Genomic DNA, 23,052 nt, shown 5'->3' on the forward strand with positions numbered 1-23,052 from the left:
TAGGACCTTCTATAGTCCCTACTTCTCTTTACCCTCCTTGGGTGCTGTAGTCCTCTTGCTATAATATCAAGGATGAAGCCACACAGTAGTTTAGACTCTCTGACACTGTGAGCCAAATTAAATTTTCTCTTCTTTCCTTCCATTGCCCTCTCAGCTGTTTTGATCGCAGCTGTGGCCAAGCAGCAGTTTGTTCCTACTATGAAAAGGACCTTTGACCTGCCATGTCTACATGACAAACCACCTTCTTCTGCCCCTGTCTGTATCCCTGTACCTCCTGTCTTCATGACAAACTTTCTCCTGTCTCCAAGCTTCCTCTTTACTCAGGCTACAAATCTGGGCTACAACAGACTTTTACCTTTCTCTCCCACTTGCAGAAAATCCTGTTTCCTATCTTAAAAAAAAAAACAAACCAACAACAACAATAAAAAAAAACAAGAGAAAAAAAACTAAAAACAAAACTCTTTTGGTGTCTATGTGTATGATATGGTATGCGTCTGTGTCTGTCTGTATGTGTTTGTGTGTGTGTGTGTGTGTGTGTGTGTGTGTGTCTATGTATCTGTGTATGTCTGTGTGTCTATGTATGTGTCTGTGTCTCTCTGTGTGTGTCTGTGTGTTTGTGTGTAGTTGTGTGGGTGTATGTTTATGTGTGGGTGTGTGGGTGTGTGTTTGTGTGTGTCTGTGTCTGTGTGTCTGTGTGCCTGTGTATATCTCTGTATGTATACATGTGTCTTTGTGTGTGTGTCTGTGTGTGTCTGCGTGTTTGTGTGTGTGTGTGTGTCTGTGTGTGTCTATGTGTGCATGTGTCTGTGTGTCTGTGTGTCTATGTGACAGTGCAGGTAAGTGCTTGCTAAACATGAGTCTGGAGGTCAGAGGACAACCTCTCTGTTAGTCCTAATCTTCTACCTTGTCTGAGGGTCTCTTGTTTGTCACTGCCTATGCTGAGTTAATTGGCCCACAACCTTCTGTGGATTTTCTTGTCTCTACCTCCCATCTCCCAGTAGGAACACTGGGTTTACAGAGCCTGCTACTGCGCCTGGGTTTCCATGGGATTTGAACTCTGCTGCTCCTTAGGCTTTTGTGTATAACCCGGAACTTTTCACAGTGATGTAGTGCCCCTGCCCTCCTCTTAATGTTTTGTAAACTCTTTTTTCTTCAGTGATTCTATTTCAGGTTCTTTCTTCCCACCTGTGGTTTTGTGGTGGTCTCATCACCAGACTCTTGTGTCTGCCCAGCTCTCTTCATTGATATGAAAAGATGTTGACTACTAAACACATACATGTGACATTAAGGAGACCTTTTAAAGTTACCTGACAATGATTTGTTCTCCATTTCAGCCTCTGGAGAAGTCTTCATAGATCCCACTTTGCTTAAGTCTGGTTTTCAAGTGCAAGCACAGGCTAATTTCAAGGGTCTTTTATTCTTCGATTTGTTCTAGTTAGATGGTTTTTGCTTTGTTTTCGGATAGCCCTCAAGAGACCCTTACTACTCCTGTTCTGGCCTTAATCTGCCAACATAGATGAAGATGACCTTGAACCTCTGAATGTTCTGTGTCTGCTTCCTGAGCACAGGTGAGCTCTACCATACTGGCTCTCTGGACTTCCTTTTAGGCCCAAACAAGAGCTGATCACTCACTGAACAAAACCACTCTGAGACTGACGTGTTATACTTCATCTTTCCAACATACCCACCATTTACATGAGGTCCAGCACATTGCCCTTCCATTGGGACAAATCCAGTTTCTAACTGACCCTTTCTTTGTCTCCTTCCCTACCATCCATACTCGGATTGCTAAAAGAGACAAAGTAGTCATTTTCTGAGACTGTCAGAAAGTTCAAGTGCATGAGGCCCATCCTTCTGCAACCCCCTGTTAGAGCAGGAGATGTGCTTTGGGGTTTCAATTATCACCTCAAGGGATGCTTCTCATGCATAATTGCGTGCTGTTATCTGTAAAATGCTACAGCACCTATGATTCCATTTATATAACATGAAAGATGACAAAATTATAGAGCTGAGAATAGATTAGTGGTTACAGGGTGTTAGGGATGGGGGCGGAAAGGAGGTGAGAGTCTTTGAAAAGAGCAGCAGGTGGGTTCTTGAGGTGCTGGAGGACATGGAAACCAATTCATAGGCTAGAATAGAATTATGCGGAACTAAACACAAAAGCGTTTGGACATGCAAGGACAACTGAAAGTAGGGGAATCTCAAGAGTGGTTGGACTGTATCCATGCCTGCACCGTGGCTGTGCTATATGTTATACTAATGTAAGATGTCACTATTGGGAGGGAATGCATGGGGGTGCATCATAGGATCTTGGTATTATTTCTCATCACTGCATGTGAATTTACATCTGCTCAAGACAAAAGTTTAATTAGAAAAACGTTAACACTCTGGCTCTAACATTTAGTGGTGGTTGTTGAGCTGAAGCCTTTTCTCTTTGAGCCGATTAGTATCAAGCACCATCCATCAGCAACCGTTATTAGGCGCTTACTCTCCAAGCTGTAGATTCCATGGGATTCCTGTTTACTCAATGACAGCATGTTCCCCTCAATTTCCAGAATGTACCTCAGCTCCCCCATATTCCTCTTTCATTGTGTAGGCATGGTTTTGTGGGTATCAATTACAAGCTGGGATCCTTTTGCCAGTGGGCTGAAGAATTTCAATCGGTCTGTTGTAGCTTCAGTGCGCTCTGACTGTTTAAAGTATTCTTCCCTGGTCCCTTACTGTGACCTTTGCTTTTTAAAACTCATGGGATAGGAGCACACTCCACCAGGGCCATCAGCATGATTCAGATCAGTCAGAGTGGGGTCATCTGTTTGGTTTTTAGTCCCCATATTCCTTCTTTTTTGATGCTTTCTCAAAGTTTTAAATGTAGAAACACAATATATAGAAGCCCTTTGAGTCTAGTCCGAGAAAGACCCAAGTGAATTCTTTGGGTCTTCAGTGATGACTTGGCTCTGTACCTCTGCACACTTCACTCAGAAGCTTCAAACTCCTCTCCTCTCACTGTATTAGTTGTCTCCCACTTTAAAGATGAGGCACCTGGAACTTGGGTTGGTCACTTGTACAAGGCCACACAGCTGGAAAGTAGTGGAGCCAAAATTCAGCCCTCGGACACTTCTGAACCTGGAAGAGTAGGTCTTACCTGCATCTCTGTCACCCATTTTCCTCCTTCCTCCTTTGGAGACCTTCAATGCACTGATCATGCAGTCACCTCACATCTTTGCTAAGAGAGGCGTCGTATCAGTAAAGAGAATATGCATATTTCAGTTGGAAGGATCCACAGTACTGCTTACTCAATGTTTATGTAATTATCATGAATTTCAAATTAATGTCATCTGAATAAATGGGGTCATATATTAAAGAAACAAAACATGATCGTTAGGGTACTTGGGGGTTTAAAAATTTGATGATTCTATATACATAGCAAATCAGAGGGAAATAAACAACTGAATAATTGAAGAAGACTAGATTTGATCAGGGATGTTCTCGGCACCCAAAGCCAAGTCTTCCTTGAGACAACATAGGCCAGATCTTTAGGTCTCCCATCTGTGACCTTGTGACTCTAATGCAAGAACCACTTTTTTTCTTGTATACACTTCTTGCAGGAGGACGTGGAGACAGCTGTCAGTATGTTGATTTCTACTCATTAATTTTTAGAAGCTCTTCTGTTAATTTTTCCTAAAGTTCAAGGGTGTAATCCTTGGATGCTGACCAATTAATTAAAGGTTATATATAGACCTATTAATCAAGGTCCTCATTTTTACATTTCCATATCCCCAGGGGCATGAGACAACCATCTTTTGATAGAAGGAAAGAAGAAAGGGAAACCTTGCCTGTGTCATTCTCCACCCATGTGGAGCACAGTGCTACACAGACAGGAACACTCATGTCTTGGGGCAGCAGTTCTGACCAACAGGAACACTAGAGCTAAGAATTCTTGCAGGCTTAGGCCCTACTCCTTACTTACTCTTTACTTATGAGTCTTTGTGTGTTCAATTATAGAAAGAAGAATGTTTTCATAGGGGAGCCTGGAAGATCAAATGAGACCATGTAAGCAAGAGGCCAAGGTGCCTGTTCATTCTCTGATTAATACTGAGTGAGCCCCTTTAAACGCCACACTCCAATCCACACCCCAGGAAAACGATGGATTGTGTTGCTGACAGCGGAAGCAAGAACGCCATCTTACTCACTTTCACAGAGGTTGTGTCTAATGGAGTAGGTAGATACTGTATTGTACACTTAAAGTTTTGTCAATAAGATGGGCCTTAAGGAAGGAAAGAGGCTAGCACTCACACTGAATGCTTTTGCCAGAATGAAATACACACACACACTACACTTAACCACAAAACCTGTATTCAATATCGATGTAGCCATTAGAGAAGCATTTGGAATATTTTGTGGTACAGAGGCGCTAGGTAAATAGCACATACATAAATAAAAATTAAATTCAAATGTTATTGGTCTATTTTAAGGGAATATTTGCAGGATGCTAGAAGATTCAGTTGAGATATTTAACTTTTGGATTACTATGCTAAAGTCGGAAATGGCCTAAAATGTCTCACAGCATGTGACCAGGAAAATAAGTTATAGTAATCCACAAATGATAGTGCGAACAGAAAATATTGTATAAATATTGTGCACAGTGAGAGCCTCCTTGAAGTGACAGTTAAATTGGCCAGTGAAGAGTGAGAGAGACTCAACCTGCAGTGGGTGCACCAGGGTAGGACATGGGCCTAAGGGGTAAGGGCCATGGAGAGGGGCTTGGCAACCTGACAGGTGAGTTTCCATGAAGACTGACCAAGGAGGGAAAAGAGGAGCATGAGTCAGGCAGATGGCTTCCTGCAGGTCCCTAGGGCCATTGGAAGGGACTAGATTTTATCCAAAGTTCAGGGGAAGCTTTTGCAGAGGATGAAGTGGGCAGATGATATGTGAAGATTGCTGAGGACTGAGAATGGGGAGCAGGTTGGGAGGAGAGCAGAGGTAGGAAGAAGGTTCAGACAAGGGGTGATGGGGTTGCATGGCTGGCAGAAGGGAAGCGGACCCATGAGTGGGTGAGAGTGGCTGGCGTGTATGGCGTTACAGTTAATACAACTTGCTTCCAGATGAGTATCCAGGGGGATCATAAAAGCTTTAAGGAGGAAGCCTGGAATTTTGGTTTAAGTAACAGGAAGGATAGAAGTGCTATTTATCAGGCTAGATGGTGGAACCAAGGTGGTTGATATGGACAGAGGGACACAGGAAGAACAAATGGGTGCCTGTGGGAAAGGAAGAAGCCAGCAAACCAGTGCCATTGCAAGTGCTGTGGTCTTGTCCATTTATGGAGGCATATCCCTCTTGATGAAGACTCTACCTCATGACCTACTGCTCAAGGTGACACCTCCGAACATACTCACACAGCGGACTTAGCTTCAGCATACATTTTCAGGGACACAGTCCATCCACAGCAGCTGTGAAATGCACCCACTGGGTCGGATGCCATCAAGAATTGTAAGTAGGTGATTTGAGCGAAGGGAACATTTGTCAAGGAGGCTCCCGGAACTACTGGATTTTCTGCTGCGCGTGCTGCTTGTCCAATTCCAACGTCTGCTTCTAGGGTTGACAGCTCTGTGGAGGGACCTTTTCCACATCTCTGAACAGAGCAAAAGGCAGCTGTCATGGTCATATCTGGCTGGCATGGCCCATCTTGGGTGATGATATGTAAGCCTTCCATCTGTCTTCTGAGCCTGGTGACGCTAAGAAGTCCAGGTGGATTCCAGCTGAGAGAAAACAAAAGCTCCATTCATGCTCCTATACAGCCCACCCACACCTGCCAGATTAGCGATAACTGGGGAAGGCTGTGTAGCTACAGGGAGTGAAGGCCTTGTGTGCTTTTGTTACCCTGGATGCACTAACTACACTTAGCATACCTGCTGCTAGGGATCCAGCTGGTGCCATTGGCCATGGGGTAAATGCTGCAGACAGGCTGCATTTCTCAGTCCCATGTGGCTTGTTAAAGGAAGAGAGGAGAAGAAGAATCAATGATCGCTTCATTCTTTTCTCTGTTTTCCTGCAGGCAGATATGGCTAGGACACAGTAACAATAACGTTCTCTTGGAAACACACCAAGATGCTATGGGCTCTCCTACCCAAAGCCCTGCTTACCCTCCATATGAACTGACCATATCTGAGCCATTCCTTACCGTTCCTGAGCCAGCCAAATGCCAAATAGAACGATCACAGAACAGGAGCTTCTGTGCATGCTCTGCCTGACTCCCGGAGATGATTTAAAGCTCAAACAAGACAGGCGCAAAAGTACTTTGGTGAAACTAAGTGGCAGGAATATGAGATATTTTCTTTCACACATTTGACTCCATCCTTACCCTTAAGGAGTTGGTCTGGTGAGGAGGATAAGAATAGGGGTCCATGGTCTTCTCAGTATGGTCCCTGGGTCAGGAGCAAAATCGATCAGGGGCAAGATGAAAATAAAGCCTTTCCGACTCTCTTCTAGACTTGCTGAAACAGAAGGCCCCTGAGATTTTTGACTCACACCCAACTTTGAAAACCACTGGAAGAGATGAGCTGGATAACCCTGGAGAATATAATCAGAATCAAGGTAGATAAAGTGTGGATAGGCCAGTGGACTGGGGACGCTATTCTAGAGGAAGATCCTGCCGTGGGTGTGAGCTTTGGAAACTAAAAATGACACAGTGGTAGAGTGCTCTCTGAGCACACACAAGGCTCTCGGTTAACACCCCACCCCTACCCCCAGAGCCTAAAGGAAAACAAATGAAAAACTGAAGTGTCTCAAAAGTGGTCAGAGCAAAGGAAGAGCTGGTAGAAATTAACAGCACAGCCAAATACTGGGCCTTGTAACCCAGGGAAAGACTTGGGAGTTTGTATTCAAGTCAATTGGAAGCTGTTAAAGGGTTCTGAGCAAGGAAGAGCCTTTTCTGGTCAATAACATGCTATTGTAATTTTAAAACATCCCCTTACAACCCAATAGAGGCAGTTAATTGTCCTAATTAGAGCTTACACTCTAATAAGGGGAGGAAAAGTCGGGATATAAGTGTCAGGCTGATCCATGAATGCACATTAAACACTCATTATGTATTTGCCTCTCTGCTAGGCACAGAAAGGACAGGAGGAGGCAGGGCTCCTTCTTCTGAGGGGCAGGGAGATAAGACAAGAGGAAGGTGTGAGTAGGACGCCCTGGGAGGGAAGGCAGACATTTCCATGTGTGCTCCTAGCAGGACATGATGAGGGAGGAAGCAGAGGCAGAGTTTAACAAGGAAATGTTCTCTATCCTAGGTGGGTCAGGAGAGCAGGCTTGCTCGGAACTGCAGTTCATTCTGGAAAGTACTGGACATACACTAGGAAGGCAGGTCCAGATGAGTTTGTCCAGCAGAACCTCAGAGGAGGAGACGCCTAACCTGGACCTATAAGCTTCAGACTATTCTGACCTTAAATGAAGCCACCTTGGAGAATCTGGCAGAGGGCATTGTTAGAAGGGTGCAAATGGGGTACCGGTTGATGCCATTTTTCTGCAGTTCCTGGTGATAATTGTCCAATGTCTTTCCTAGGCTCTGAGGCATCTCTAGAGACTACTATGATGTTTTAAGTGCTTCATTGAATCACAACAATCTTAGAAAGGAGTGCCCACAGCTTGAGTAAACTGAGTGTGCAATATAAGCACTCCCCCAAATTCATGCTTCTGTGTCACTCTGACTGTGACCAATAATCAGGATGTCAAGTCCTTCCCACTTTGGTTCCCACCATCTTGGCTTCTGATACAGTTCTTTTTTGAAGTTTCTGGTTTGGTGTGTGTGTGTGTGTGTGTGTGTGTGTGTGTGTGTATGTGTGCATGTGTATGTGTGTGTGTGCATGTGTGTGTGTATGTGTGCGTGTGTATGTGTGTGTATGTGTGTGTGAGTATGTGTGTATGTGTGTGTATGTGTGCGTGTGTATGTATGTGTGTATGAGTGTGTGTGTATGTGTGTGTATGTGTGCGTGTGTATGTATGTGTGTGTGAGTGTGTGTATGTGTGTGTATGTGTGCGTGTGTATGTGTGTGTGAGAGAGTGTGTGTGAGAGAGTGTGTGTGAGTGTGTGTATGTGTGTGTATGTGTGTGTGTGAGTATGTGTGTATGTGTGTGTATGTGTGCGTGTGTATGTATGTGTGTGTGAGTGTGTGTGTATGTGTGCGTGTGTATGTATGTGTGTGTGAGTGTGTGTGTATGTGTGTGTATGTGTGCGTGTGTATGTGTGTGTGAGAGAGTGTGTGTGAGAGAGTGTGTGTGAGTGTGTGTATGTGTGAGTGTGTGTGTATGTGTGTGTGTGAGTGTGTGTGTATGTGTGTGTATGTGTGAGTGTCTGTGTGTATGTGAGTATATGTGTGTGTGTATGTGTGTGTATGTGTGAGTGTCTGTGTGTATGTGAGTATATGTGTGTGTGTATGTGTGTATGTATGTGTGTGTATGTGTGTGTGTCTGTGTGTGTATGTGTGTGTGTATGTGTGTGTGTATGTGTGTGTGTGTCTGCGTGTGTGTCTGCGTGTGTGTCTATGTGTGTATGTGTATGTGTGTGTGTATGTGTGTATGTGTGTGTATCTCTGTATGTGTCTGTGTGTGTGCATGTGTGTGTATATGTATGTATCTGTATGTGTGTCTGCGTGTGTGTCTGTGTGTGTGTCTCTGTGTGTCTGTGTATGTGTGTGTGTCTCTGTATGTGTCTGTGTGTGTGCATGTGTGTGTATATGTGTGTATGTGTATGTGTGTCTGCGTGTGTGTTTGTCTCTCTGTGTGTGTGTGTGTGTGTGTGTGTGTGTGGTTGATCCATATTCATGCCCACAGTTGTAGCATCTCTTGCTCCCACTGTTGTTTAGTGTTCCTCTCCATGAATGCCCTATAGTATCTATCTGTCCTACAGTCACTGGGCAGGTTTGGGTAGCCTTTCGTCTGGGGATGTAATTTTATCCTATTTTGACCTTTAATTTGGAGCTTCCTTTTCAGTTAGCTCATATTCCTCCGATCATTACTAAATTCACTGCTTCTGAAATTAACTGCTCCATTGCGTGTGCATTTGTCAAGGGAAACAAGTTGAAAGGAATCCTGAATTAAAACAGTTAGAGGAAGAGGAGATGGATCAGTGAGTAAGAGCACTTTCCGTGCATGTAGAGTGGCTGAGTTTAAATCTCCAGTCCCTCCATTAAAACAAGGTCCATGGCTATGCATGGCTATAACCACAGCACTGGGAGGCAAAGACAGATGGAGCCTGAGCGCTCTCTAGCTAGACTGTCTACCAGACATGGGGAGCTTCAGTTTCAGTGAGTGACACTCTCAGATCAATAAAGGGGAGGCAATCAGGGAGATGCTACACAATTTCCTGGAGCCTCCTTGTGTATGCATTGACATGGGTACTCAAGCAACCATGTACACACACACACACACACACACACACACACACACACACACACACCAATTACCCCTGTTACACTGGAGATTCAAAAGAACGGGGTGTTACGACAGCGCCTATACAAGGAAGATCCCTTCTCCTTCCTTCTTCAATCTTTTTTCCTGCCATCAATCTTGTCCCAGCCCTCCACCCCCTGCTCAGAACCCAGGCTAAGGGACACTACTGCAGCCAGCTCCAGATGCTGACAGCCAGGTTACTAGCAAAACTCAGTAAAGTGGATTGCTCCCAGCAGCTCATGGAGGGCAGGAAATGAATCTTACTCATTTTAATAAATGGCTTGGTATAGGCACTTGGTAAATGTTTCTTGAATGAATGAGTTTTAAATAACATAGAGATGTATATGTGGCCTCTGAATCTATGACGTGTCAGGCTTCTCTGCAGGCAGAGCGGGGTGTTATGAAGTCTGTCTGTTGAAGGTCCTTTGGGAAGTGTTTGGTGTTGCACTTAGGCGTGAGCCTGGCGTCTCGTGTGATTTTTCACATGACCCTGCTAGGTTGGTACCCATCTTACCCATATGCAAATAGGGAAGGGAATGCCCAGCTGGACTGAGTGATGCTCACAGTAAATCATGAGCTCTAGGATATGAGGTGACATCCACGCTCTACTCCATGTTTTAACAGCCACACATTTGGTACCAAAAGAGCATAGTCACCAGGACATGCTGCAGAGAAACAGGCAGCCATCTTTGTTCCCAATGAGGCCCGGTGAGGAGGAGCTATGGGTTTTAGAAGAACCTGAAGGAGGGCGAGGCTTAGACAGGTGGATACAGGGAGGGCCTGTGTGATAAGGTACAGCTGCCCCCCTTTCTGTCACCCTCCTGGTGACAAGAATGCAGATGGTCAGGAAGGAGATGTAGAAACAGGGGGCTCTGAGGAGAGGAAAAATGTTGCCCTCTGGGAATGCAAACTGCAGGATCCCCTTGGGGCTGAGAAATCTACCCGGTGCTTCCTTAAATCAACATCCCACACTCCATAATCTCAGCAGCCCAGCCTGTCCCAGCAGCCCAGCCTGTCCCAGCAGCCTTAACTTGAACACTCATGTGAGCTTATCCTCTCCCCAGACAGTTTCTTAATTTTCGATACTGATGGAGGTACCCTCAAGATGGGGCCTTGCTGGGGACTTTCACTTAGACCCTTAGGGCAATTCCGGTCCTTCCTTGTGTTCCAAGCAGGGTGAAGCCATAAGCAACACATTCTGTGAATCTCTCTTTTCAAAGACTTGAGAGCTTAAGCTATGCTCCCCAACCTGGTCTATTAACATTTACTATGATTTTTAGCAGCCAGATATGAAGAAGCTGTGCAGGATATCAGTGCAGGCTAGCGACCATGCTTCGGAATTCTGCAGCAGTCTGGCGATTATCTTAAAGGCATTATGGCTTGAAAGCCCCCATCTGCATTACGTGTTTTATGTCTTTTGTTCAGCTTAGCCCGGTGGTTTCAAACTTGCCGTTGGAAAGCCTTTCTGAGCACGATGTCAAAAGGAAGCCAGTGGGCTGCACTTGGCAGCCAGGGTCAGGGACTTTTAGAGACGGTTTAGAATCTCTGTGGTTTTAGCTTTTGCTCCGATTTACTCACGACCGAGGTAATCAGAAAGATTAACCTAAGTCTGAACCCCCATACCTGTTTCCTTGGGACCCTGGCAGTTCTGCACTGTATTCATTCTCTCCAGAAGCCTCGAGGGCCATCTTGGTGACTTGGAAGTCTCTGACACATTAAACCACCTGGCTGCTGAACTGAGCTTTCCTTTGGGAGCCAGGAGTCCCAAAGACAGTGTCTCCCCAGCAGACTATGTGCTCGCCAATGGCAAGATGGCTTTCTTCCTCAGTCCTTGGATTTTCGTTACCACCCTCCTGCTTCCCTCTTCTCCTTCCTTTCTTTTTCTCTCTGTCTGCCTCATTGTCCAGTCTCGTTCCTTTCTCCTTTCTCTGTTTACCCCTTTCTCTGTCTCTTCTCACTCCTCTCTTTCTTGTTCCCTATCACTAAATACATGGCAGTCCCTCCATTAAAGTTTGAATATGTTTGAACTCTAGGTTGCCCATCTGATAGTGCTGTTTGGATGGTCCTGACACGGTTTGGGAGGATCCCCAGGGAAGGGGCTACATCACTCTGGGTGGGCCCTGATGTTCTATAAGCTGGCTCATTCTCTCTCCTGTCTGTTTGGTGACTGCAGATGCAATGAAAGCAGCTGCCCTTGACCCCGGTGGTGAGCTTTCACTGCCAGGATGAACCCTATCCCTTTTTAATTGAAGCCCAGCTAAGCCCTTTCTCCCACAAGTTGCTTATTATCAGGCATTTGGTCACAACAGTGATAGACAATGATGCTCACAACAACACAACAGATGTAGCATGCTTGGGCCCAATCCCTGGCACAGAACACTAGGTAGAAGGTTGATTCCTGAGTGGATGGATGCTACTTCACGGCCTCAGAGGAACATTTGCTCACGTCTCTTTTTCTCTTTTCAGTCGGAGGCACTTGGAAGTAGCTTGCCATGTTCACCTTTCTGTCTTGTTCATTATTCCATGAAAGTACAAACTCAATTTAAGCTTTAGTGAAAAATGAAGAACATTTGACCAACCTTCGAAAACTGCCTGGTCAGTACTTCCTGCTTGCCGGTCCTTCACGGCGCTGTCATCGCCGGGTAATTATAACATTAAGTATATACCTGATCAGCAAGTTGCTTTTAATTAAAATCCTCTATTGGTTTCCTAGCACCTTGTGACTTCTGGAACATTTGTCCATCTCTTTGGGCTCCTGGAAAAATTCCAGATTTAGTAGGGAGCAGCCACCCGGAGGCCCAGTGTCAACATACCCCAGCCCTCTCCCCTGGCCCTCTTAGCATTTTGCCAACAGTGTGGTAAGCGCTTCCTCACATTCACTTCTAAAGGGGGGGGGGGGAGGGCTGCCTATCCACAGATGATAAGGTATCACATCCCCAGCTGAGATTAGAGAACTTACAATCATGGCTGAGTGTTTGGTCCAGACTGTAAGCACTAAATATAAATACCAGAGAAGCTTCCTTCATGAGGCAGATTGAACATGAGCCTAGAATGGGAAACTAGGTTTTGTCTTGTGCTAACGGAGCTCTGGCAAGAACCAGGTCACAGATGCTTTATAAGAGCACTTAGGAGACTCACGTGTCCCCAGATCTGCTCCGAAGCTCTGGTACTGGGAAGTGCCCCTCAGCCCAGGGCTTCTGAAAGCCTCTGAAAAGTCTGAAGAAAATTTAAACTATATTTAATTCTCCAAGGTTAAAAAAATGCCATTAAGGACCAGCAAGCCCTCTAGTAACAGGAGCAGTTTCAATGATGTTCCAGGTTCATTCAGCACAGAAACCTTTTCTTCAAAACTCCTGTCAGCAAGGGAAGGGATAAGGAGCACCCTGTGGGCGTCTTCAGAAAAGAACAATCAGGGGCTGGGAGGTACGTGCAAGGGCTTTGGGCTCAGCTTTGGGCCTGATCTCAGCAGGAGTGTTATTCCACTCTGCCCACTGTGTTCATGCTGATGTTCCGTCCAGTGACTCAGAGTGTCAACTGTACCTTCCTTGGCTCTTGTTCTGTTTTCCTAGCAGGGTGAGTGCCTGGAAGAGGATGTGCATGGACACTATTTATAACCGCAGGATGTGGCTGGGACGAGCTCTAGCCTTAGAGATCAGCACTGTAAACTCACAATGTGGATCTTTCTAAAGGATCTACAGTCTGCATGGAGGCTTTCTTCAGAAGAGTGTGTATCAAGGCAAGATCAGGTTTTCCTCAGGAGGTGTGTGTGTGTGTGTGTGTGTGTGTGTGTGTGTGTGTGTGTACGTGCGTGCATGTACATGTGCATGTATGTGCAAAGGAGAATGGGAGGGTATCAGGGAAAGAACCAGGAGATTTTCAGCTCTACTTTGCCACTGGCAACATAAAGACATATTGTCTAACTTTGGGTTCTTATTTCTATGCTGGTGACAGTGAACTTAGTTGTCAATCACTTTAATGGCTCTAAATTTGTCTCAGGCTTATGGTTCTTACAGACAGAAGGGACCTTGGTGAGAAATCATCTTTTCAAGTAAGGGCCAGGACAGTGTTACCTCTACTGGGAGATCTTGGACACCCTGGGGAATCCAGTCGCCACTAGAAATCTATCCTAGGGGAAAAAGTACAGATGACTGTTCAAGTAACATTTCATTCATGGTGTTAGAAGTTTCCAGGCCTTTTTGTTCCCTGGTATCTTTTTGACATGCCATACTCAGTAACCTTCCTTTGAATACTATTTAACTCTTCTTCATTGCTCTGATTGCTCTTAGGATAAGGTATTCTTTAAAAACAGCATAGCTAGTCTGTAGTGACCAGCTCCCAGGCCCCTCCCCAAGCCTGTCTATCACTACTCAGTGTTTCTGCTTCCTATCAAGCTGGGCAGTGCTTCTCCGGATCATGCTTAGAGTTCCCTATTTTCTTGTTTTCCTTAGGGCCTCTTTCCATGCTGTTCCCCTGACTTCCTCCAGCACGTAGCATGTTTCATGGGGGAATGTGGTAGACCCTCACTCATTACCATCTGAAGTGCTTAGTACCGCAGGTGCCCAGTGGCAACCAGAGGTGGGATAAGAGATGTTCTTTGGTCATGAGTACTCTATATTGCTCAAAGCAGCCCAACATGGTCCCAGGGCTCCTATTGGCATTTGACTGACTACAATTTACTGTGTATATCTATAATACTGACAAATTATGAGAAACTTCATAATTTGAAGAGACTGGCCACTTCAGTCTTCAGGAAGCTGTTGACCAGGGCTCTACAGCAGTGATCCACCACTGCAGACTTGGACCTCCCTTGAACTACAAAGCTACATGGTAAACACGTCCATCAAGGACCAGACACATAACCCTGTTTCCATCTCCTCTTTCCTTCTGCCAGTTGTGTAGGACCCTCACAAGCTGTGATGGTTTGTATATGCTCCTCCAAGGGAGTGGCATGGCTAGAAAGTGTGGCCCTGTTGGAGTAGGAGTGTTACTGGGTGTGGGCTTTAGACCTTCTTCCTAGCTGCCTGTAATCCAGTATTCTGCTAGCAGCCTTCAGATGAAGATGTGGAACTCTCAGCTCCTCCTGCACCATGCCTGCCTGGATGCTGCCATGTTTCCACCTTGATGATAAAGGACTAGACCTCTGAACCTGTAAGTCAGCCCCAGTTAAATGTTGTCCTTTATTAGACTTGCCTTGGTCATGGTGTCTGTTCACAATAGTGAAACCCTAAGACACAAGTTAAGAAGTTGAAGACATGAATACACTAATACACTTGCCACTCTTTTTAAACATATGATTGTAATTTCATTTCAATCTAATTCCATCTGGTTTAGAGGAGCAGAAAGACTCCAGCCTTTGAGCCCTGTCTCCACCCCACTCTACTGCCTTCTCTTCATGAATACAAGCTCATAATATCACCATTATTTGAGTATCAAGCCCAAATACCTTTCTCACACAATTTTTGCACCCATGCTCCCCCAATTCCCCATGCTTGTGATGCGGTCATAACGGTGAGAAGCTGGGCATCCTCTCTTCTCATTTGCTGCACCCTTAGTGCTGGAGTCCATTAGTGCCCAGTCCATTTCCCATTTCTCTCAGCATTCTGCCCCTCAAACACCTTTGAGCTCCTCATGCCCCAGAGGCCACTCACTTCCCATGTGCAAGAGAGAAATCTGCATAGAAGTTGGCCTGAGAAGGGAGTCTCTGCAGCTCCAGGGACTCAGGGAATACCGCACTGTAGCTGAGACCGCCATGGGCTCTTGGTGAGAGGCTTTGATGAAGATGAACCCTGGTTGTTCAGGGCTTCCTTCCTGTCTCCCCTGTACTGTGTTAAGCCCCAGCATGTGCTCCATGCTGTGAGAAACACCATAGAGGATGACATAATCAGCTATTTTGCTGCCATGGATTGCTCCTGAGTTTTCTCCTCTCCTAATCACAACTAATGCAGGACACTTCTCCCACAGCCTATCTGCCCTCATGCATTCTCTCACCTCCTACTTGCTGCCAATCCAGCAGGCTGTGCTTCCCTAAAACCTTCCTTTACCCACCATGCTCTTGCCTCCCTCAGGGCCTCTTCCTTTGCTGTATCCTTTCCTTAGAGAATGAACATTTGTATAGTGGTGGTGGTGGGGTCCAACATCATGTGAGAACAAGAACAAAGAAAATGGGTGTGGCTGGATGGTTTGGAGCCCCAGAATCCAGGGTCCCTATAGAACATAACCACACTCAGATGCACTTTCTAGCGCCTGATTTCCTGAGCTGGATGTAGATTTCTGAGGAATCCTTCCAATAAACCCCTCCCTCCTCCATACAAGTGAACACCTCATCCTCACACCTTAACCACAGGGACCTAGCTGGTTCACCTGTGGCATTTTAGACTCCTAATAGCAGGCTCTAAGTTGGGGGTCATCTTTCTTTCTTTCTTTCTTTTTTTCCGGAGCTGAGGACTGAACCCAGGGCCTTGCACTTGCTAGACAAGTGCTCTACCACTGAGCTAAATCCCCAACCCTAGGGATCATCTTTCTAACATCTGATGGAAATCCATTGGAACAAAGAGAGAAGGAAAGATAGAAAAGAGGAAGGAAGAGGGGTAAAGAAGGAGGGATGGGTTGAAGAAGGCAAGATTTCCGTGACTGGCACCCCCTGTTCCCCTTGCCTAGGGTCAGAACATGGATGAGAAGGAGGGAACAGTCACTGGCTGAGGTTTTCATGAAGAAAGACCAGACAAGTTTTGTTTGGGGATTAACTAGTGTTGATGTGTATTTTTGGAAGCTGAGAAAATGGAAGTTTATTTCCCCGCCAGCTCTGCCTGTTTGAATTTGGCAAGCGTGGATTTCCTCCCTCCCCTTTCTGCTTCAGATGGCGCTGAAATGAGCAGCCTGTGTTGTTCAGTACAGCTCCCCAGGACTCGGGGAACATAACCCCAAGCCGAGGCAGCCTGTTATTACCCAGAGGGCCAATAGAGGGCGCCCAAGAACACTGAGCAAAATTAGGTGGAAGTCACCCCAGCAGGCTCTGTTGGAATGGTAGAGTCTCATAGGGTTATCTCATGCTGAAGGGTGGAGCTGGAGTCAGATGGGCAAGCCCACATGGGAAGACCTGCCTTCTCCTGCATTGGTGGAAACTTGGATGTGAGAGACTTTAAGGTTCTCCCTGCACCCATGCAAGTATATTGATCATTCTTCTGGAGTTAGCTGACAGTGCTTTATAAAACACTCGTGTGTTGGATGTGTTAAAGCCTTGATTATGTTCACTGCGTCATCTGAGACAAGCAGTTATCTAATGTTTCTGGGCATCATTTTTCCTAGTTTAAAAAATTCTAGCGTGAAGCCAGAGTTGCGGGTGTGGTTTTCTAAGACCTTTGTGAAAATATGATTTTGTTAGTATTACCCTGCGTGTGCACATGCATGTGTAGAAGTCAGGGGACCACTCTGTGGAGTTCCTTCTCTTCTTCTACCTCAGTGGGCCCTTCAGAGATCAAACTCAGGTCATCAGGCTTGCACAGCAAGTGCCTTGATCTGCTCAGCCATCTTGCCTGCCCCTCTAAGACCTTTGAAGGTATAACCTTCAACTACTACAGATTATTGAAGTTATATTGAGGAAAATGCACCTGAATTATTAATAAGAGGAGGTAATCCTGTCCCACAATACACACGTAACAAAGTGATACTGCTGTTTTAGCAGTGGTGGGAATGAGGCCTTCTCGTGGATGGGCAATGAGTTAAGACAGTTTGGAGGAGGTGAGAGCCAACAGTAGCCGGCAGGCAGAATAAAAGCCTAATCTTACCCTCTTCACATTGGGTCACTGCCCTGAGCCTGGGCTTCTATATAACACCAGGATAATCCAAGTATCCTCACCCGCTGTGATTTGTACAGGTCGGCGAGAGAATGCAGTAAAAATGCACTGCATACCATGCTGTGCCCACCAATGTCCGTCTGCTAACAGATGCAAGAACTTAATGGCCCATGTTCATCGCATGGTACGCGTGCGTGTCTTAACCGCCTTCTTTCCTGAACTTATGATCCCACATCAACCACGCCGTGGCCACCGTCGCTCTTGTAATGTTCAACAGAAATATTCAGCAGGAACAAAATTAGTGAAGAGATGTAGCAATGTTCCTGAGGTGTGTGTTTAGAAGAGACGGTTGTCCAGGAGTCAGAGTAAAGCTGGGTGATTTGTAGACAGCTCCCAAGTGAAGGAGGAATAAAGACGTCTCATGATTCACTTAGTCCTCTGTCCTTTCTGTGACTTGTTGCTTGAAGGTTTAGGAACACACATTTGAGAACTGAGAGAAGAGACCTGCCATTGGGTTAGGTATTCATGTCTTCAAGCCTATGTTGACATGAACCTATTTGCCAAATGTGGTGTCAACCGCGAGGAGGCATTAAAAGATGTGTAAGGCATTGTTCCTTCCGTCAGGAAATAATAAATAGCCTGCCTATTCTTTAGCAAACAGTTTAAAGGATAGGAACAGATAGATGTCGGTTCTGTTTATTGAACGTGATATACATCAAGGAGACAGTATAACACAGTGGTTAATAATAAAAGCCTTGGAGCCAGACAGCCCAGGGGTTAAACCCAGGATCTGCTAAGTACGCTTTACCCCGAGCAAGGTTTTTGATTTGGTTGGTTGGTTTTCTCAACCGTGGTTTCCTCTGTCAACTCTGCCTACCCTGATGGGTGGCTGTAAGGATTGAAGGAGCTGATCGTGTATAGTGTGCTCTGAGCGCCATGCAGTAAACTCACAACTGCCTCTGCGTCATCATGGCGGAGGCACAATACCCAGTCAGGCTGTTTCACAATGGAGGTAGCAGGAACTAGAAGGAGCATCCCGGAAAGGCTTTATGGGAACTGGCCTTTGGACCCCTTAAAGGGTAAGAGAATTTACCTTTGGCAGAGAAAATAAAAAAAGGTCATTTAAGAGGGATACAGAGTGGGTGGGGGAGCACAGCACAAGGGGGGAAAGGGGAAAATGTGGTGATGGGAACGGCAAGACAGCCATCTTGCTGTGAACAAAAAAAGCACACGTTGTCATCTAGTTAATGTATTCGCCTTGACTTGGAAATTTCCATAAAGATATCTTGCCATGTCTCTCTGTATAGGAAAGTGACTCAATTATCCTAATGCCTTGCTGGTCTGAATTGGAAAGCAGTTATGTGAAATCTTGATGGTGGGAAAATTTGTTTTCTGGAATTCTCAGTCACTTTTCTATCTCACTGAGGTCTCCCACCCTTCTCCAAACCCCAGGCACCCAGTACCGCTGTATATGCAAAAAGGCTTATTCATTTTTCCTACTGTATGGCTAATGTTTTGATTAAAGATAAATAGGGCACATGAGGAAATCTAGCTCCCACAAACTGCCTATCTCTACCATGGCGTTCCATTTAGCACAACTCCTCCTCAAAAGCTTACAGTCTTAGAAAATGAATTTGTACTACCTTGGGGTAGTTTTTGATACGACTTCATTTAAAATCCTCTACAGTTTTCTGGGCAAAGAGCTTCAAGATAAGTAAATGGAGATCTATCAGTAGAATTTCAGGCATCAGCTGGCATAGATGGGGGTCCTTCTGGCTGACAAGAGTGGGGCCCATGTGCGCTGAAAACACAGAAGTCTGTTATACCCAAGGAGCCAGGCTCTGGGTTTTTTTTTTTTAAATAACTTTAAAAATATATTTTACTGAAAAATAGTTTGTGCACCATGAGAAGCACTTATCTTCTGTGATTTAAACTTTGCACATGCCTGTAGGACTCTCTTCTGTAGAGGCTGCATATCTATCACCACAGACAACCCCCCTGTGCCTCTTGCTTGTCCTCTACTCTCCATAGGAAATTGGAGTTTTCTTTTTCTTTTTTTTTTTTAAACAGGGCAACTTTATTGAGTTAACATGGTCACACCCAGTAAACGTGTTCCCTCTCATTCACGCACACACACTCGCGCGCACACACACACACACACACACACACACACACACACACACACACACACACACACACAGCCCTTGCCACAGTCCAGTTCTCAGCCACAGGGGTTGGGAGCCTCCTCGACTCCTAGGATCCAGAAGCAACAGGTTCCCGAGGAAGGCACAGGGGGAGGACAGGCTCAGGAGTGGTGGTAGGAAGTGGGGGTGCAGAGAGCAGGGGGTGGCCAGGATTGGGAACACCCACCACACAGCTGCACGAAGAGTGAGATTCATTTCCCAGCCCTTGGTGGCCTCAGCTTGGCTGCACCCAGCCTTCCAAGTGTGGCAAAACATTCAGGGTTTGGGAGGGGCAGAGTCCTACTCCGTTTAAGTCCTCTCTGCAGGCTGGGGACTGGAGGGCAAGGCGGGACAGGGAGGATGTAGGCTGCTTCAGCTCTGGGGCTCCTCTGGAGCCTCGCCACCCTCTTCCCCAGCATTTTCGGCTGTCCACAGCGTCAGGTTGTCTCTCAGCAGCTGCATGATGAGGGTGCTGTCCTTGTAGGAGTCCTCACTGAGGGTGTGCAGATCGGCCATGGCCTCGTCGAAGGTGGTCTTGGCAAGTGAGATGGCCTCCTCCGGCCTGTTGGCTATCTCATAGTGGAAGACGGAAAAGTTCAGGGCCAGGCCCAGGCGTATGGGGTTGGTGGGCGGCATCTCCTTCTTGCTGATGTCCATGGCCTCCTGGTAGGCTGACCGGGCAGAATCGATGATGCGCTTCTTGTCATCACCAGTGGCCACCTCAGCTAGGTAGCGGTAGTAGTCACCCTTCATCTTCAGGTAGAAGACGCGGCTCTCAGCCTCTCCAGCCCCTTTGATGAGGTGGGAGTCCAGCAAGCCTAGCACGGTGTCGCACACACCTCTGAGCTCAGTCTCTACCTTCTCCCGGTACTCTTTCACCTCGGGGCCCTTCTCTTCAGACCCCTCCTCGTTGATCTTCTGCTCGATGCTGGACAGGACTCTCCAGGCCGATCTCTGGCCGCCCACCACGTTCTTGTAGGCCACGGAGAGCAGGTTCCGCTCCTCGAAGGAGAGCTCCTCACCCTTTTCCACGGCACTCTTCATGAAAGCTGCCATGTCTTCGTAGCGTTCGGCCTGTTCGGCCAACTTGGCCTTCTGGATCAGACTGGCTCTCTCCATGACTCCGAGGATGGACAGACAGGCGATCGAACTGGCTGCCTTGAGACCAATGCTGGATTCTACTGGAGTTTTCTTTTCTCATGGGTTCCATATGCCTATTCTAGAACTTCATCTGGCAGAATATTGCAGCATGTAACCCTGTGTGTGGTTCCTCTCATTCACTGTGACATCTGGGAGGTTTATACACGTTCTAATTGTAGTTCCTCCCGACCACAGGATGGTATTCTATCGTGTGACTAGTCCACGCGCTGTTGACCAACGTGGGGTGATCTCTGCTTTCTATCTATTCTGGGTGGTCATGTGTATTCTCTTATCTCTTACCACTTCTTGCAGTTGTGTTATGGAATGTCCTAGAATAGCCACTGCTCTATTTATCTTGTTTGGTTCACATTGAGCTTCTTAGATCTGAACATTTGTATTTCTCATTAAATTTGGAGAACAATCTCACTATTACTTCTCTACATATTTTTTTAACTCAACCTTTGTTTTGTGTATACTGATGATAGAACTTAGGCCTCGCATGGGCTAGGTACACCTTCTGTTAGTGAGCGACAGCCCCAACCAGTCAATCTTCTCTCTCTCTATTAGCATAACATGCACAATTCACTGTCCAATGCTTTGTCATGGGACCTTGCAACTCTGCACATGCTTACTTCCCATGTTTCTCTCAGCACTAGCATGGCTAGCTCCTTTCACCATCTTTGTTTCTTCTGCATCCAGTCTTTTGTGTTAAGCCCATTCAGGGTCGTTATTTATTCCAGACGCTGTATTTTTCTTTTCTGGAACTGTGTTTTTCCTTCTTCCCTTTCCTGTGCTTGCCACCTCTCTATTATGATTCATCTTTCCTTTCCCATTAAGTTCATATTTTCTTAAATATTTGACTATATTATAACCCCACCCAAATCATTGCCTGTGGGTTCACTCATTCCTGTCATTTCTGGCTTGTTTCTGTTAGCTGGCTTTTCTTCTGGTCAAGAGCCACATTTTCTTACTTCTTTGCCTATCTGACAATTTTTAAATTGTGTGCCCAGCATTATCGACATTGCATTACTGCGTGTCTCAGTCCTGTCTTTCTTGTAGATTCTCTGATTTTGTTCTGGGAAGCAATTCATTTACTTGTGAATCAGTTTGACCCATTGGGTCTTGTGTCTTTGAACTTTGTTAGAGATGGCCTAGGAGAGGGCTGATTTAGGCTTTCTCCTCCTGTGGACTTCCTAGGATTCTCCACTGTGGTGTGGCAACACTGTCTCTCAGTCCTGTGCAATCAACTGTAGAATAAGATTCCTGCTCTAATAGGCACAGAAATGTTACCTTCTAATAATTTTTCTTACTTTGGTAGGTAACATCTTCCTAATATTTTTCACATATACAAAACCACTTACAGCCAAAGTCTTTAAAGAGTCCAGTATGATTTGAGGGTGTCTGCATGATTGCATGTTTTTTGGTGCCATGTTCTACAAACTAGGGGTACCACAGTCATTTTAAGCCCAGCTTCATCATACTACAGCAGGTGCCTCTAGATAGAAATTGGGGTCAGTTACATGATGTAACTTTTCCTTTCCTGAAGGATTGCAGTGTGTGTGTGTGTGTGTGTGTGTGTGTGTGTGTGTGTGTGTGTGTGTATGTGTGTGTGTCCCCACATGCATGTATACAGGTATGTATGTATATGTGTTTGGAGTAGAGTTTGATACTGAATATATTCATTAGATGCTTTCTTCCTTACTATGTGAGGCAAAGTCATTTTGTGAGACTCCGCTGGTCAGCAATACTTGAGGATTCTTCAGTCCCATGTACTGAACACTGGGATTACAGGGGTGTCCTGCCTTGTCCAGCTTTTTATGAAGGTGATGAGGATTTGACCTCAGATCCTCACATTGAACTATCCCCTCAGCCCAAGAAACACAGCCTTTTGTTGTCTGCTAGCCAATGTCTGAACATAACTCTTTCATGCCTATTTTTCCTGTTACAAATGTCCATATTAAGACAGAGATCTCCATGTGTTGCAGCTGTTTTTACATCATGACCAAATTTAAAGATTACATAAGTAGTTAGAGATTCATCTTGTAAATGGAGAAACCAACACATGGACCATAGGTTGTTACCCAGGCTGTCTCTATTACAAACACTTTATAAAGCTCATGTAACAGCTATGATTTTTCAGTTCATGACTTCTCCAGACAACAGCATAGTCTCTAACAGAAAACATCTATGATCAGATTATAAAAATATAATGAGGGATTGGAGAGATGGCTCAGTGGTTAAGAGCACTTGATGCTCTTGCTGGGGACCTCTATTTGGTTCCCAGCACCCACATGGCAGCTAACAATTGTCTGTAACTCTAGCCCCAAGGGATCTGATATCTTCTTTTGCCTTTGGGTAATGGACATATGAGATGCACTTAAAGACAAAAATTCATACTCATATAATGTACAAAAATCTTTTAAAACGAAATAACTAGTTATTAAAGGAAACCAGAGACAAGCAATCTCAGGGAGCTAAGGCTTTGATTCACA

At 45.6% G+C, this 23,052-nt stretch overlaps 2 protein-coding genes and 1 long non-coding RNA gene across 9 annotated transcripts in view; 2 read left to right on the forward strand and 1 right to left on the reverse strand.

Annotated features, from left to right (window-relative positions):
• Positions 1-23,052, forward strand: part of Alk (ALK receptor tyrosine kinase) — a 719,717-nt gene that overhangs the window by 66,094 nt on the left and 630,571 nt on the right. The window lies entirely within an intron of this gene.
• The window catches only part of LOC108351183 (uncharacterized), a 98,678-nt gene that overhangs the window by 48,131 nt on the left and 27,495 nt on the right, over positions 1-23,052 (forward strand). For 4 of the 7 annotated variants that reach the window (XR_015622854.1, XR_015622851.1, XR_015622853.1 and 1 more), the window contains 2 exons: positions 4,003-4,050; positions 6,487-6,591. This is a non-coding gene — a long non-coding RNA (uncharacterized LOC108351183). Of the gene's footprint in view, positions 1-4,002; positions 4,051-6,486; positions 6,592-7,286; positions 7,671-23,052 lie in introns of those variants that run through there. The other 3 variants (XR_015622852.1, XR_015622856.1, XR_015622857.1) reach the window with 1 other exon arrangement.
• Positions 19,290-20,573, reverse strand: Sfnl1 (stratifin like 1). The gene has a single exon (NM_001013941.1). The coding sequence runs from the start codon at positions 20,537-20,539 to the stop codon at positions 19,793-19,795; it is 747 nt and encodes a 248-aa protein (NP_001013963.1). The 5' UTR covers positions 20,540-20,573; the 3' UTR covers positions 19,290-19,792.

This window comes from Rattus norvegicus, chromosome 6 (assembly GCF_021556685.1).
Source record: "Rattus norvegicus strain SHRSP/BbbUtx chromosome 6, alternate assembly SHRSP_T2T, whole genome shotgun sequence".
NCBI classification, from domain to species: domain Eukaryota; kingdom Metazoa; phylum Chordata; class Mammalia; order Rodentia; family Muridae; genus Rattus; species Rattus norvegicus.

Coding starts and splice junctions, on each gene's coding strand:
- Sfnl1 (NM_001013941.1), bottom strand. CDS start 20,539: ATGGAGAGAGCCAGTCTGATCCAGAAGGCCAAGTTGGCCGAACAGGCC.